We start from the raw sequence: 15,196 nt of genomic DNA, 5'->3' as shown, positions 1-15,196 counted from the left end.
TAGCTCTTCTTTTCTGGTGTTTTCAAGAAAATAATAACCATATCAAAAAGAATATTTAAAGAACAACATATGCTTTGTATAGGTAGTCCAGAAACACAGGGGAACTCGGGCCAATTTGGTCAGGGAACTCACGGAGAACTCGGAGGACCTGTACGTTTTTCAGGGAACCCATGGGAAACCTAAGGAAACTATACAATTTGTTAGGGTACCTATAGGGAACCCATATATTTTGTCAGGGAACCCACGGAGATCCTTAGGAACCCATACATTTTTCAGGGAACTCTCAGGAAACTTGGAGAATCTATACATTTTTCAGGAACTCACGGGGAACCCTACTCGTATTTTCAAGTAACCCATGGAGAATCCAAGGAAATGATACATTTATTAAGAACCCCACGGGGAATCCATATATTTTTCAGGGAACCAATGGGAAAGAACCAAAGAAAACCATACATTTTGTCAGGCAACCCATAAGGTACTTGAAAAATTGATACATTTTTCAGGGCACTCTTGGAGAACCTGAGAAACCGATACATTTTACAGGGAACTCCCCGGAAACCCAGAGAAACCATACATTTTGCCAGGAAATCCATAGGAGACTTGGGAAAGTGATACATTTTTCAGGGCACTCTCTTGGGGAACCCGAGAAACTGACACATTTTTCAGAGAACTCTCGGGAAACTCAGGGAAACCATACATTTTGTCATGGAACTCATGGGAAACCTAGAGAACCCATAGATTTTTCAGGGAATCCATGGAGATCCCAAGGAAACTATACATTTTGTTAGGGTACCCATGGGGAACGTGAGGAACCCAGAGGAATCCATCCATACATTTTGTCATGGAAACTACGGGGAACCTAAGGAACCTATACTTTTTACAGGGAGCTCATGGATAATCTAGGCTTTACTTTGTCAGGGAACTCATAAGGAAACTGCAAAATAAAGCGTTTTTCAGGAAATTCATGAGGAAACCGTCACATTTTTCAGGGAAACTCTCAAGCAACCCATACGATCTTCAGGGAATGCACGGTAATTTCGCGGAACCCATATATTTTTTGGAGCAATCGGGAACTCGAGCTACTCTTATTGCTTAGGAATCACCCCTTGTCCAGAAACAATATTGGTTCTAAATGCTAATGACATTGAACCTTCCTTAAAACAGTTTTTCAAGGCTAAAAGTTAAAAAAAAAAAGCTCTTCAAATGCTTCATCCTCCGAATTTCAGAAAATCTCAGAAGATCTGTGAGTTGCTGGAGAAACCAGGAGAAATCTTCTGACCAACTTGGGTATTTTGTGTGGTCTTGACAAAATACAAAAGAAAATACCAGAAGATCTGTGATTTCCTGGAGGAACAAGGAGAATTCCTCTGACCAACTTTAGTGTTTGGGGTTTTTTTTTTGAGAAAATATAGAAGAAAATCCCGGAAGATTCGTGATTTCCTTGAGGAACCAGAAGAAATCCTCTGACCAACTTTAGTATTTGGGGTTTTTTTGACAAAATACAGAAGAAAATCCCGGAAGATTCGTGATTTCCTTGAGGAACCAGAAGAAATCCTCTGACCAACTTAGGTATTTTGTGTGGTCTTGGCAAAATACAAAAGAAAATCCCAGAAGATCTGTGATTTCCTGGAGCAACTAGGAGAAATCCTCTGACCAACTTTAGTATTTGGGGGTTTTTGACAAAATACAAGAAAAAATCCCGGAAGATCCGTGATTTCCTTGAGGAACCAGGAGAAATTCTCTGACCAACTTGAATATTTTGGGTGTGCTTGACAAAATACAAAAGAAAATCCCGGAAGATCCGTGATTTCTGGAGGAACTACGAGAAATCTTCTGACCAATTTGAGTATTCTGGGTGTATTCGACCAAGTGCACAACAAAATTCCAGAAGAACTGTGATTTCTGGAGGAAGCACGTGAGAAGTGCTAACCAAACTGAGTTCTTGGGAAGATTTGACAAATTGTACAGCGGAATTCCGAAAATCTGGGATTTTCTGGAAGAAGCAGGAAGAGTTGTCTCCTGACTTGGATTTGAATCTTTGATGTGTTTTCATTCATGAACAAGGAAATCCCAGCAGTTCTGTGATGTTCTGAAGGAAGAAGATTCCTGACCATTAAAAAATATTGAAAGAAATATCAAATCAATTTGATATTTAGAATATCTTTGAAATTTTATTTCAATGTGACTTTCAAATTTTTTATTGACATTATTTGGCCAAGTGTGTAGCCGGTGTAGCCATTCAAAATAATGAAATAAAATATTGAAAAAAATGCTCCATATTAAGACAAATATTGCAATAATTGCCTACACACTGGACAATTTTCTTCAATATTGAAACTTTTATGTCAATAAATCTTTTCAATGTGGAAGCAATCCTTGTCAATATTGGATATTGAAAAGAAATATTGCAATAAATTTTGTTTAGCGTATTTCCAGCTTTAAAGTGTCTACACATTGGGAGCAATTTTCGTCAAAAATTGCGTTTTTGACAGAAATTTGACGTTTCCCCCTACAACGCTGCAGGAAATTTCCTTCAAAAAAGCAATTTTTGACAAAAATTGCTTCCAATGTGTAGAGGCCATTACGGAGTTTCTGTAATTTATTCAAAAGAAATCCTCTATGCGGTCTGTACATATGCAAATTTTCCGGGTGCATAATCCCAGGACCCCCCTATGCTGCTAAAAATTTTGTTTTTGGAAGCAGCATCAAAGTCATTAAAAATTCGAGCATTTCGCCAAACTTCAACGCTTTGTCCCCACTTTTTGGAATTATATATAAAATTATTTAAAGAGCTCCTATTGTATGGAACATGCGGATTAATTTGTCGGCAAAAACAGAGTACTAGAGTATATTTCAGGTGTGTACTAGTATTATTTAACTTTAGAGTAATAGATAGACAGACAGAAAGATAATGATATGATAAATGAATAACGAAAAATACATAAGGTCTTTAAAGTTGATATATGGGCAGTATTTGAAAGTAAAATAGTCTCTGTCTCACTCTCAACCAGAATGGAAGTGGTAATACGTTCTGTGAGAATCCTCTCGAGAGCCCAGAAAATTCCTAAAGTAATCCGATGGTGTCATACAAAGTCCAGTGGATTGAGTTACATTCACAATGTGGGGAAGTATCCTCTGGTCTACAGGACAATTGGCCAGGAGTTGAGTCGCGTGGCGAGTGAATTTGGTGATCGTGAGGCTTATGTTTGTGTCGAGGAGGGCAAGAGATTCACCTATGGTCAGTTAAAAATGGAAGCAGATCGATTGGCAGCTGGATTTCAAGCCATCGGTCTGGCCAGAGGAGATCGCCTTGGAATCTGGGCACCCAATGTTGCCATGTGGCCAGTTGTGATGTTCGCAGCTGCAAGAGCTGGACTCATCCTTGTGGCCCTCAATCCAGCCTACGAAGCTCCAGAGATGGAGTACTGCATGCAGAAGGTCGGGATCAAGGCTCTGGTGACCTCAGAGACCTTCCGCAACAGACATTACTACGAGAAGCTCCTGCAGATTGTCCCAGATCTGGACAAATTTTCCCCAGGACAGATCCACAACAAGAAACTTCCTTTCCTCCAAAGTGTAATAATTAACTCGGAGAAAAACTTCCCGGGCGCCCTTCGACTCTCCGATGTTGAATCTTTGGCCACAGCTTCCCAAATGACCCAAATTGAGGATCAGCAGAAAAGTATCAGTCCAGATAGTGGATGCAACATTCAATTCACTTCGGGGACAACGGGAATGCCAAAAGCTGCCCTCTTGAAGCATTTTGGCTTCGTAAATAATGGTATGCACATTGGGAATCGCAATGAGCTGCATAATAAGAAGCTATGTATGCAAGTACCATTCTTCCATGCATATGGAACGGTTATAACCGTCATGGCTAGTTTATCTACCCAAGCAACAATCGTTCTTCCATCAATTGTCTACAACCCAGATAAATCTCTTCTTGCGATTAGAAATGAAGAATGTCAAGTGATTTATGGTACCCCAACGATGTACGTGGACTTGGTGAATAAACAGAGGGAAAAACGATGGGATCTTAAGGCAGAAATTGCTGTGACTGGAGGAGCACTTTGCTCTCCACAGCTCCTGAAGGACATGAAGAAAGAGTTGAAGTTGAAGAAAGTGAAGGTGAGTTATTGTGGTTTATCAGTCGTTCATATTCTTCTAATTAACTCTTCGGGTTCATAGATCAAATTGCACATATTCCTTATCAATATTTTATGGCATACTGACTCGTTGCAAAGCCAGGTTTGTGGGTCAACGTGGTTAAGTTGGTCAGGAGTTACATTTACCAATTCTTTACTAAATAGTGAAAAATTGTCTACTAAAATAGAATTTGAGTGGCATTTTGAGTATTACCGGATTATTACAGAATTATAAAGATATTTTTGTTCACTTTCAGAATCCGGTTTTATCTCATAAAGTCTGTTCTGAAGATTTTCAGTGATATTAGACCTTTTAAACTCTTCCTTGCTGCAAAATAGACAACATTTCGAGATTTTCTTATCTAAAATCTATTGGCATCTTATCTAAAAGTTCCACAGAAAATCGCTTTACTTATGGCTACAGCTTCTTTTCTTTTTGCCCATTGAAGATAAAATTTTAACAGTAATTTTTTTAAAGTACCTCCTTTCGATATATCCAGGTGAATTTATTAGGAAATTCCCTTAAGCCTCAGAAAAAGTATGATTTTTCCAAAAATGTAAAATTCATAACTTGTGGCCACTTTTACGAACTTATGGCCGCTCGTGGAATGACTTATGGCCACAATGTAAAATGATGCAATATAAACTTAGGAATAAAATATTTTAAGTGCAAAAGAAAAGAAAAAGATTTTAGGTAGGGTAAATGTCCTAATTCAAAACCATTTCCAGACGCTTTAACTTTGACAGAAGATTCAACACTTTAAGTTCAATTTTTTCTGAAGAGAATTACATAAATTTGCTCCTTAACTCTTCTAGAATGTTATTGTTTAGTGAAAATTCTTTAGATATAATTCGAAAACTTCTTAAATAAAAGAAAAATACGCGAGTGTAAAATGCTTCTATTGGAAACAAATTAATCCAAATGGAGACAAGGGAAAGTTTCTAATTGAAGACAAACAGTGTAAGTAAAACCGCAACGAAAGGCTTCCAACACCTTGTTGAGTTGCTTCTAAATGCAGGATTTGTTCTTATTCCTGATCTTTTCTCCTTTCCCATTTAAACAATAAGAAAATCTTTCCAAAAAATCATATTTCTGGGGTTTCCTATTGAATCATTTGCAGACACTTCAGAAAAACCCTTTTTGTTCACGAAATAGGTAATTATTGAAAAAAATTGATTCTTTCCAAAGCTTTCGGCTCAGACTCCAAACCTTCCTCAGTAGTGGTCAAATCTGTTTTCTTCTTGCTTTGTCATAGATCTTCTTAGTTCACAGGGCATAGGTTCTGGGACACTGCACTTGTCTTTTTTAGCTATTTTCACATTTTTCTTAAAATTAATTTTGAGACCATCAATGATGATCTCTTAAGAATTGCTCAATGGGCTGACTGCAACGGCCTTCTTCTTAATCCTGTTAAATCTCAAGCCTTAATCATTCACACCAGGTGAAGGAATCCTGAACCTCACCCAGTTTATCTCTCAAATGAGGTGATTCCTTTCACTCCTAGGGCCAAGGACCTGGGTATCATTTTTAATGAAACTCTGACGTGGTCTGATCATGCGACTGAGATTTGCAGGAAAGTTTTCCTCACTTTGCGACGCTTTCAGTCCTTCACGCCCCAGGGTACAATGCTTCTATTAGTTAGAGCTTTAATTGTCCCTTTCTTTACGTTCGGGGCTGAACTATTTTTCAGTGCTAACGCTGAGACGCAGAGTCGGCTGAACAGAGCTTTCAACTCCTGTGTATGGTGCGTCTACGGGCTCCGTAAGTTCGATCACATTTCCCCTTGGGTGGATTCAATCCTTGGTTTTGCACTTTTTCCTTACTTGGAGACTCGTGCTGTTGACTTTGCCTCACGGTTACTGAGCGTTGGAGTGCCACGGTATCTCGCGGAGCTTGTGGTGGCTGGATCATCCACTAGGGCTTCGTGTCTCCGTGTGCCTAGTTCGGGTAGTTGCATTCTCCGCGACTCCCTATTTGTTGAAGGGATCGTTCTCTGGAATAGTTTGCCTCGCGAGCAAAAGAGGGAGCTTATCCTTAGATATGTAGCTACCACGCATTCCTCGTGTTCTACACGAGCTGTTCTTGAAGTTATTATAATTATTTTTCTTTTGTATTTATTTGTACAGAGGACAGATTGTCCTATGAAATATTAATAAATTGAATTGAATTTTTGTTTTGTATGCTTGGTGATTTATTTGTTACTACAGTAGACTCTCACTCAATCGGCTCTTTTTCAATCGGGCGACAAATTTTGTTGACAATTTTCACGTTTAATTATGAAGCTTTCGCTCAAATTCGCTGTAGTTCTTCCTATTTTATCGTGATTCTTTATAATTGAGCGCTTTTTGTGGAATTTACAAAGGTCTTGACGCTCAATTCTATCGCTAAACCGGATGACATTTTGCCCCATATTCCCGATTGAGAGAGAGTCTACTGTACACTGGTACTGCACTTCGCTAAGTACCTTGCTAGGCAGCAATGATTTCCTCCCAAACCTGGAGAAATTTCAGGCATTGCAGATTGCGAGCGTAAGCGGCGTCATACTCCTCTTTGGCTCAATGATTAAGCTACACCCTGAGTCCATAAATTTTAAAATCTTGGAATTATTTTCAATGATTCATTGGCTTGGGACGATCACGTTTCCTAAGTAAAATAATTAACTTTTCCTTACTTACTCTTCGAAGACATCAGTTGTTCACTCTGCAGGGTATTCGATTACTTCTGGTTCGGGTCTGGCTCCTTCCTCTCTTCTAACTGCCTTACTGTTCTTTTTTCAGCATTGTGTTGTGACTTCCTTTGCTGTCTGCTTAGATATCAGACGGAGTTTCTTTAATCAAGGGTGCAATTGTGAAATGCTTCTAGCCATGACCAGCCTCTCTAGTATTGCTAGGATTACTGGGACTACTAGTTATACCTAGTCTTACTTGGTCTTACCTAGTGTACCGCTCGAACTCCACAATGTCATCACGTTGTTAGTCCATCTTTCTGTGTATATGTTATTACCTCTGCAGGCCAAACGGTCAGAGATAGAAACTTGGAACCTTTGGGAGACCCTTCCCTATTATGTTAATATTATTATGAGTGTATCAATGTGGTTCTAAAGCAGGCCCAGGGACTACAACTGGTCAGTCTGTTGCACCTTGACCTTTACAGCCCTTTCCTACAATCCTACCTTTACAGATTAGGAACGAGCTACTGGGTCATAAGGGGAATCTACAGGTGTGCGCCGGTGGTTGTCTTGAGTTCGTGGTGAAACCGTGTAGAGAGCGCCTGGACTTGGCCGGTAATTGCACCTAAATACCTAGCCAAATTTTTCGCGGATGTAATCCAGCTTACATCAATCGTTTTCAACTCAAAACCAAACTCAAGTATCCTTCTCTTACCTCCTAAGACCAAAATTCTCAAATTCCATACACACATTTTGGAATATTTAATCTGCTTAATAGATAACTCTATCTGGTTTATTGCTCTTTTCTTGGAATCCAGACAATTTTTGGAATGACGGAAAACAGCGCTGTCAGCTTCCATACCCTTCCGGATGACACAGATGAACAGGTCCTGGAGTCAGTTGGACACGTTCAGGACAACATTGAGGCGAAGGTGATTGACAATGAGGGAAATCTGGTGCCTTTTGGAGTGCCAGGAGAGCTCTGTGTCCGCGGATACTTCACAATGCTGGGCTACTGGGACGATGAGGAAAAGACCAGGGAGACACTGGGAAAGGATGGATGGCTGAGGACTGGAGATCAGTTTGTGCTACAGGCAGATGGATATGGGAAGATCGTGGGGAGACTGAAGGAGATGATCATCAGGGGAGGAGAGAATATTTTCCCCAAAGAAATTGAGAACTTCCTGGCCACATGCCCTCAAATAGCCGAAGCTCACATCGTGGGCGTTCCGGATGAGCGTTTGGGCGAGGAATTGTGTGCTTTTGTGCGTCTCCGAGCAGAATCTGGCTCCTTCACTGAAAACGACATCAAGGACTTTTGCAAAGGGAAGATTTCTTTTCACAAAATTCCAAGATACATTGAAATTGTCACAGATTTCCCCAAAACTCTTTCAGGGAAAATCCAAAAGTTCAAACTTCAGCAACAATTTGAGGAGAAATTTAGTAAAAAATAATATTTTTTGGGGGTATTCCTTTAATAAACAAAAAAAGATGAATAAATTCACTTGAAATTCACTCTCGTTTGGGGGGAAGGAGATTCTTAACACTAATTTCTCTACAAAATATCGATAGATTAATTCATTAACGCGTTAAAAAAATCATGGAAAAGTCATGTCTTATTGATATTTTGATAAATTTATGTACTCAATTCTGCTTACTTTGAGCTGTGGGCTGGGGCATCAGCCTACTCGATGGGACAGAGTTGAGCAGTGTAGTTCTTGAAGTAGTCATGTTGTATGATCTTCGCAGCTGAAATCCTATTAATTGGATTGTAGGTCAGCATTTGTTGTAGCAGATCCAAGCCACTGTCGCTGATATTCTTCACCTAATGCACCAAGAAAAATAAGGACGAAAAATAAGCTTATTTCAGCTTATGATTCGTGACATTCTCAACGAGGATTCTTAACGATAACGCCAAGACTATTGAGCAGTATTTTGGTAAAAATTGTCAGTAAAGTAGACAATTAAAACGGAAACCGTAAATTTTTTACTGCCTGGAATAGTAGGAAAATTTCAGAAGTTTATGAACGATCCAAGGGGAATTCTCTAACGTTATGACAATGTCATATGACTTTTCGTGGTAAAGCTCAGGAGCAGGACCACATAAAATCCCAATGAGCGTCAAACGTCCATTGCAAGGAGCTCTTTGAATCTTTTAGAAACTGATATATATCGGCTTTACGACTAGTTCTTTCGAATTTACAACATAGAAAAACATCGAATTTGTCATATGACATTGTCATAATATTACAGAATTCCCCTACTGGATTTTTCAACCTTTTACTGTTCGAAGTTCGAACCTAAAGAGAGAACAGTATGTAATCCTCTTTTCTATTTTTTACGGAACTACAGAGCAAACTGTAAGAGATATCAACTCCTGATCTTCGATGACCCCTTCTAAATAAGCATTATTTAGAGACGTTTTTCCCTCACCTCTTTCTTTCATTTTCTCTCATTTATGCGTTCGAGGTAGCTCAGGTAAACATTCTCTGTTGTAACCCTCCCAGACTACCAAACTTTGCATAGACACAATTAAATAGAAAATTTACTCTTCAAAAGGGTATCATTTTGTATCATCGCAAAATACCGAGTGAGTGGCGAAAAGCTCATGTGGTGGCAATTCCAAAGTCCGGAAGAGATGTCAACGATCCGAGGAGCTAACGCCCGATTTCTCTTTTGTGCCATTTCTTTAAAATGTTTGAAAGTATGCTGTTGAAAAGGATTGCACCTGCCGTAGAGCACAAGCTGATCGGAAAGCAAGCTGGGTACCGCTCTGGAAAATCCAGCACCGGTAAATTTTTGAACCTCAAAATATATCATTCTCAGTCAGAGATTCAGTTTTTTTTTCAAATATGATTTTATAAATAGAATATCTTATTTTAGAAATTTTCAGATTGATTTAAAAATTTTCCAGAATCAACCAGAAAATGTGGTATAGATTGCAAAATAAAACAGTCGAAATTGTGCATAAATCCCACACTACCTCAGCAGAAACCGTGTAGAGTCTGTATAAATCTTCTTCTCCTTTAATATGAAACGGTCAAAATTGTGCACTAAAACCGTATAGCTTCTGCTTAAAAAAATGTAAATTGTGGGCAAATCCTACACAACTTTAGTATAAAATGGTTAAGATTGTGAATAATACTCGCACAGCTTAAGCATAAAATGGTAAAGATTTTGCTAAAACACGCACTGCTGAAGCAAAGACTGTTTAACTAGCCGTTTAATGCTTCAGCAAAATGATTAACCATTTTATGCTTAAGCAGTGAGAGTTTTATGCACAATTTAACCATTTTATGTTTAAGCTGAGCGAATTTTATACACAACATTGCCTAAATTCAGTATTTTTCGTACCTATACGGACGATAGGGACAAAAATAGCTGAAAATTTAAGGAATTTTTCTGACAAAATCCATGAATGTTAATTTTCACTCTAATGAAAAATATTACGTATAAGTCGTTGTACTTTCTAATGCTAAGAGGGTTTTGCTTAAAAAATTTTCGCTGGTATTTTAGAAAGTTCTGAATTATAGTTATCTTATTTCTAAAAATTGTTCAAATTACACGAAGATAGTATGTGCAACTATTAAAAAAAAACACTAACTCGACCATTTGGAAAACATTAGAGAAATAATCTAGCAATTTATTAACAATTTCGTTATTATTAGAGACAAAAAAAGCCCAGATAAACTTATGGTAGCTGAGATTCTTTACAGATGACCTCGAAATGTGTGCAATTCGGGGTGCTTGCAACTCGGAATGCGTGAAAATTCGATAGTGAATTGAATTTTGGGTGTAAAGAATCGCTGAACCCATGAGTTTCAGCATTTTGGGACGTATTTCGTCAATTCCTGCAGCCTTTCCATCCTTCAATTTACTGATCGCATACAGGACTTCACTCTCTGAAGGACTACATACAGTAGACTCTCTCTCAATCGGGAATATGGGGCGAAATGTCATCCGGTTTAGCGATAGAATTGAGCGTGAAATCCTTTGTGAATTCCACAGAAAGTGCTCAATTATAAAGAATCACGATAAAATAGGAAGAACTATAGCGAATTTGAGCAAATTACCTTCATAATTAAACGTGAAAATTGTCAACAAAATTTGTCGCCCGATTGAAAAAGAGCCGATTGAGTGAGAGTCTACTGTACGAGTTTTATACACAATTTGAACCATCTTATACTTCAGCTATGCGTATTTTCAGAACAATTTTAATTTAATATTTTGAAGTATTTTTTTTTAAATTTCAACTCGAAATCTTGAAAGAATATAAGGACAAAATGCGTTTCAGGAGCCAAGAGGAGCGCCAAGAAAGCTCTGTAACAAATTAGGCGCCACCAAAAAGCACCTGAAGGAATTTAAAGTGTCCCTTTTTATTTCAACACGAAATCTCGCAAAAATATAAGAGCAAAATGCTTTTTTAGAGCTTCATGGGCGCCAAGAAAGCCTTTAGAACAATTGTACGCCCTAGAAAGTGAGGAAATTAAAAAAGCTTTTTCTTCAACGCGAAATTTTGATAGATAAGGACAAAAGGCATTTTAAGAACTAGAGGGGCACTCCAGAAAGACTCGGATTCTATTTTGTTAAAATCTTTTTCACTTCAACATGGCAATTATAAAGTCAGGGTTCAGTTGTCTAAAAAAAAAAGGAACATCGGCGCCCCTGGAGGCTCGCGCCCTGGGCGGATCGCCCCTCACGCACCCCCTTAGGTACGCTACCGGTAATTAATATCTTTGCGGATTCTCACGGGTCGCTGATAGAGGCTCTAAACGGACGTAAAGTTTAAAGTTTTTTAGGCATTTTTATTCATTTCTTATCCAATTTTCCTTATTAATAACGATAATATGTTTCATACAATTTAAGAATTATTAAACGAAATTTGCATTATTTATGTATAAATACCGTTCGAGTTTGCCACAATCCAAATTTGCCATGAAGAAATCGCACCTTTGCTGATCTAGGCTTATCACTGGCTTTGGAATTGCTCGAAAGCGCGTCGTGCGATCTTTTTTTTCATTTTTGGATATGTTTTAGAAGAGCACGTAGAGATTCATCCTTATACTAAAATACCGTTGAATCACTCCTAAAAACGGTTTTCTTCAAGGTCAAAGGTTAAAAAGGTTCTAAAGAGCGTATTTCTCAACCGAATGGGTCATGTTTAGACTCGTTGGAAAGGTCTTGGAATTTCTGACAAGTCTGAACCTAGTCCAATCGGTTCTGAATCGGTTCATGATCGATAACTAATTTTTATTCAAAATTCAATTATATTATTCCTGAGGTGTATTTTGGGCTATGTTTTGAGTGATTTATAAATCGGTTCAAATCGGTTGTGAACCGGTAATGAACCAATAAGTAATTTTTGTCAAGGTAGGGCTTAAGTTTTAGCTGAGATTCTTTACAATTTCACTTTCTGATTGACAGGGGAGTTAAAAAACACACTTTTGGAATGTTTTAGCCCAATCGGATTCGCGTAAAATGGGAAGGATTGCAACTTACCTGATTTGCCAGTTGATTCTGTGTCCAACATGGGAATGTTGCTTTGTAGTCGGGAAGGGAAGTAACTCCTGGCCAAATCTCTTCAGTTGGTGTCTGGAGGACGCGGAACATGCGGAAGAGTTGATCAATCTCTGAATCTCCCTGGAACAGTGGCTTCCTGGTGGCCATTTCGGCAAAAATGCATCCTATCGACCAGATATCCACGGGGCATGAGTATCTCTTGGATCCCAGCAGGATTTCAGGGGCTCTGTACCACAGTGTGACAATTTCATGGGTGTACAGACGCACGGGAATGCCAACAGATCTGCCCAGACCAAAGTCTGCAATCTTAATGATGCCATTCTTGTTGATGAGGAGATTCTGGGGCTTGAGATCCCGATGGAGAATCCGACGACGGTGGCAGTAGAGGATGGCATCGGTGATTTGGTACAAGTAACTCCTTACGAGTTCATCATCCAGCATTTTATTGTCCGGCACAGAGTCCATGTATTTCTTGAGATCCATCGACAGAAACTCAAAGATCAGGTACAATCGCTGATCCTCCATCAGGACATCCTGGAGTGTGACAATGTTGGGATGCTTAAGCTCCTTCAGCAAAGAAATTTCCCTGATTGCCGTCGAAGGAATTCCCTCATCTTCCATCTCCAGCCGGATCTTCTTCATAGCCACAATTTCTCCAGTTGTCTTGTTCCTCCCTTTGTACACCACTCCGTACGTTCCTTCGCCAATCTTCTCTATCCTCTGGAAGTCCTCCATGTCGTCAGGCTACCTGCAACTGCAGAAAAATAAAGAAAATTCAGATTGATTGCTCGATCTTTGGTTAGGTTGGAAAACAGTCGATTCCGCCCAGAATAAATGCAGATTTCTCAGCTATTTCTCCAAGATATCCTGCATTTGTGCTTTTAGCAAGTGGATAGCAACCTTACTTACCTAATAAGTTAGTGAAATTAGTATTATTAGTAGAAATTCCCGTGGAAAAGCCACAACAGTTGGCGCGTTTGAAAATATCGTTTTTGGCTTCCCTTTCAGATAAAATGACAACTGCCTTCCCGGATTATCCAGGCGACCTTGCTTTCATGCAAGCTTTTTTGAAATTTGTAAAAATAACGTTCGACTTTAGGGGAATGCAGGGCAATTAGCTACATTTTCCATTACAAAATTTTTCTTTGCTCTAATTTGTAAATATAAGGAACGATAAAATGATATCATCAAATTCCTTTGTATAAATAAATAAATTTCTAGAAAAACCGTTCTAAAAATTACTTTCACTCAATTTGGAAAAGAAGTGTGCAAGAACCGTTTGAAACCGAACAAGCGTCAAATGAAACTTGTACGTCAATGGTCAAAACGGTCAAAACGCTACCTGAACAATCTTAATTTGATTTTTATTTGGTTCAACGGAGTTCGAAAAGGTCGTGACGGTGACGGCCTCCTAGGGTAGAGTCAGCCCTTTTGGCCATGTAAGCACTTTTGGCCACCTAAAGTAAAATCACATTGTAAGGCAATTATGAGTTTATTTAGAAAAGGAAAATGGGTCTTATTTCGTGACCTCTAATCTAACGAATCAGAAAACCATATTTCATTTTGTATCGACTTGATTAATTCTAAGTTATTGAAAGAGATTCTCGACAAGGTAAACAATCACTAAAAAAACATGGGATTCTTAAGAAACTTGTTAATGCTAAGAGAAATTGTTTTGCATTATTTCATCTTTTTTAAGAAAATATTTGATGTTATTCAATGAAAGTCCATCTCTTAATTAACTAAATTTTATTGTGATATCATCCTTAATAAGATTTTCTAACAAATTAAATGAAAATCGGATGTGGCTAAAAGATCTAACTTTTTTTCGCTGTGTAAGTACTTTTGGCCATTCATTTTCCCATACTTTTTCCACGTGGCGCACCTCGCTGATATCAGTAAAAACAATCATGACTTTTGACTGATTTTTACATAAAATAGAAAATGTGCAAAAACTCGTTTAAAATACTCCAATAATCACATAAAATTGGTGTTAAATAAGAAAAGGACTTGTGCTGTGTATTTGTGAAAGTTTTCGAGAGGAATTTCTTCTGTTATTTTATTAAAATTCTATTGGAAACAAGTGGCCAAAAGTACTTACAAGTGGCCAAAAATTGAAACATGCATAGTTGCATAAAATGCATTTTTCACTAAAATATCCAAAAAAAAAATTGGGAATTCTCTTGGATTAATAGGAAGAAACGGCTTTAAAGTATCTTTGTACAAAATTTCATTTTATTTAAATAAAGATTATAAAAATTACAAGCACATGAAACCTTAAAGTGGCCAAAAGTACTTACTCCACCCAATTTTTAATAAACAAAATTACGCCGATTCTAAATATGTATAGGGGAAACTGGGTCACCACCAAACAGGGGTACCACCAAACACTGTGATTTTTTAAATAGGTATTACACCTCAGAGGGCAAGACCTATATGAAATCATAGATACTATAGGGATGCTTGTCCAGAAAAAGAATTTTCAAAATAGTTCACGTACTTTAAAAATAAAAATAATTTTCCGTAAAATTGTGAGATTTTGATAATTTTAGTCATTTATATATCGACCTGGAAAATGAAAATGAAACAAGTTAAGTAAAATTTCACTACACCAGTACTTCCCTACATGTTTTGGGATAATATTTATGTATCTATTAAAGAAATGAATGTTCACATTTTTTTAAAAGAATATAAAATCCATCACAAAACAAATTTTTGTTGCACCAACAAAACAGGCAAATTTCTCACAATTGCAGATGTCGCGAGCGTTGCTTGAATGGCAAAATTTTTCCTCTTATCTTTCTTACTCTTCATCTCCCTTTTTGTTCGATTTCTGAAATTTATATCCATTCATGGGATTTT

The 15,196-nt window shown here is 38.0% G+C and overlaps 2 protein-coding genes across 2 annotated transcripts; one reads left to right on the top strand and one right to left on the bottom strand.

Moving 5' to 3' along the window:
* Nucleotides 1-2,993: 2,993 nt before the first annotated feature.
* Nucleotides 2,994-8,314, top strand: LOC129806078 (medium-chain acyl-CoA ligase ACSF2, mitochondrial-like). Its single transcript, XM_055854408.1, has 2 exons — nt 2,994-4,128; nt 7,633-8,314. Exons 1-2 carry the CDS (start codon nt 3,013-3,015, stop codon nt 8,266-8,268), a joined length of 1,752 nt encoding a protein of 583 aa, XP_055710383.1. The 5' UTR covers nt 2,994-3,012; the 3' UTR covers nt 8,269-8,314.
* On the bottom strand, nt 8,260-13,356 carry LOC129806086 (cyclin-dependent kinase 1). The gene is made up of 3 exons (XM_055854416.1): nt 13,244-13,356; nt 12,314-13,088; nt 8,260-8,639 (listed from the first exon to the last, which is right to left on the bottom strand). The coding sequence occupies exons 2-3, from the start codon at nt 13,067-13,069 to the stop codon at nt 8,499-8,501; spliced, it is 897 nt and encodes a 298-aa protein (XP_055710391.1). The 5' UTR covers nt 13,070-13,088; nt 13,244-13,356; the 3' UTR covers nt 8,260-8,498.
* Between the last annotated feature and the right edge of the window lie 1,840 nt (nt 13,357-15,196).

Source organism: Phlebotomus papatasi, chromosome 3 (genome assembly GCF_024763615.1).
Source record: "Phlebotomus papatasi isolate M1 chromosome 3, Ppap_2.1, whole genome shotgun sequence".
Taxonomy (NCBI): domain Eukaryota; kingdom Metazoa; phylum Arthropoda; class Insecta; order Diptera; family Psychodidae; genus Phlebotomus; species Phlebotomus papatasi.
Note: the sequence above shows the minus strand (reverse complement) of the source record. Positions and strands in the feature narration are given on the sequence as shown.

Bases quoted from the DNA above. Each gene is read 5' to 3' on its own strand.
- LOC129806078 (XM_055854408.1), top strand. From the start codon at position 3,013: ATGGAAGTGGTAATACGTTCTGTGAGAATCCTCTCGAGAGCCCAGAAA. The intron at 4,129-7,632 runs GTGAGTTATTGT...CTTGGAATCCAG, and splicing joins TGAAGTTGAAGAAAGTGAAG to ACAATTTTTGGAATGACGGA.
- LOC129806086 (XM_055854416.1), bottom strand. From the start codon at position 13,069: ATGGAGGACTTCCAGAGGATAGAGAAGATTGGCGAAGGAACGTACGGA. The intron at 8,640-12,313 runs GTAAGTTGCAAT...TTGGTGCATTAG, and splicing joins AGAATCAACTGGCAAATCAG to GTGAAGAATATCAGCGACAG.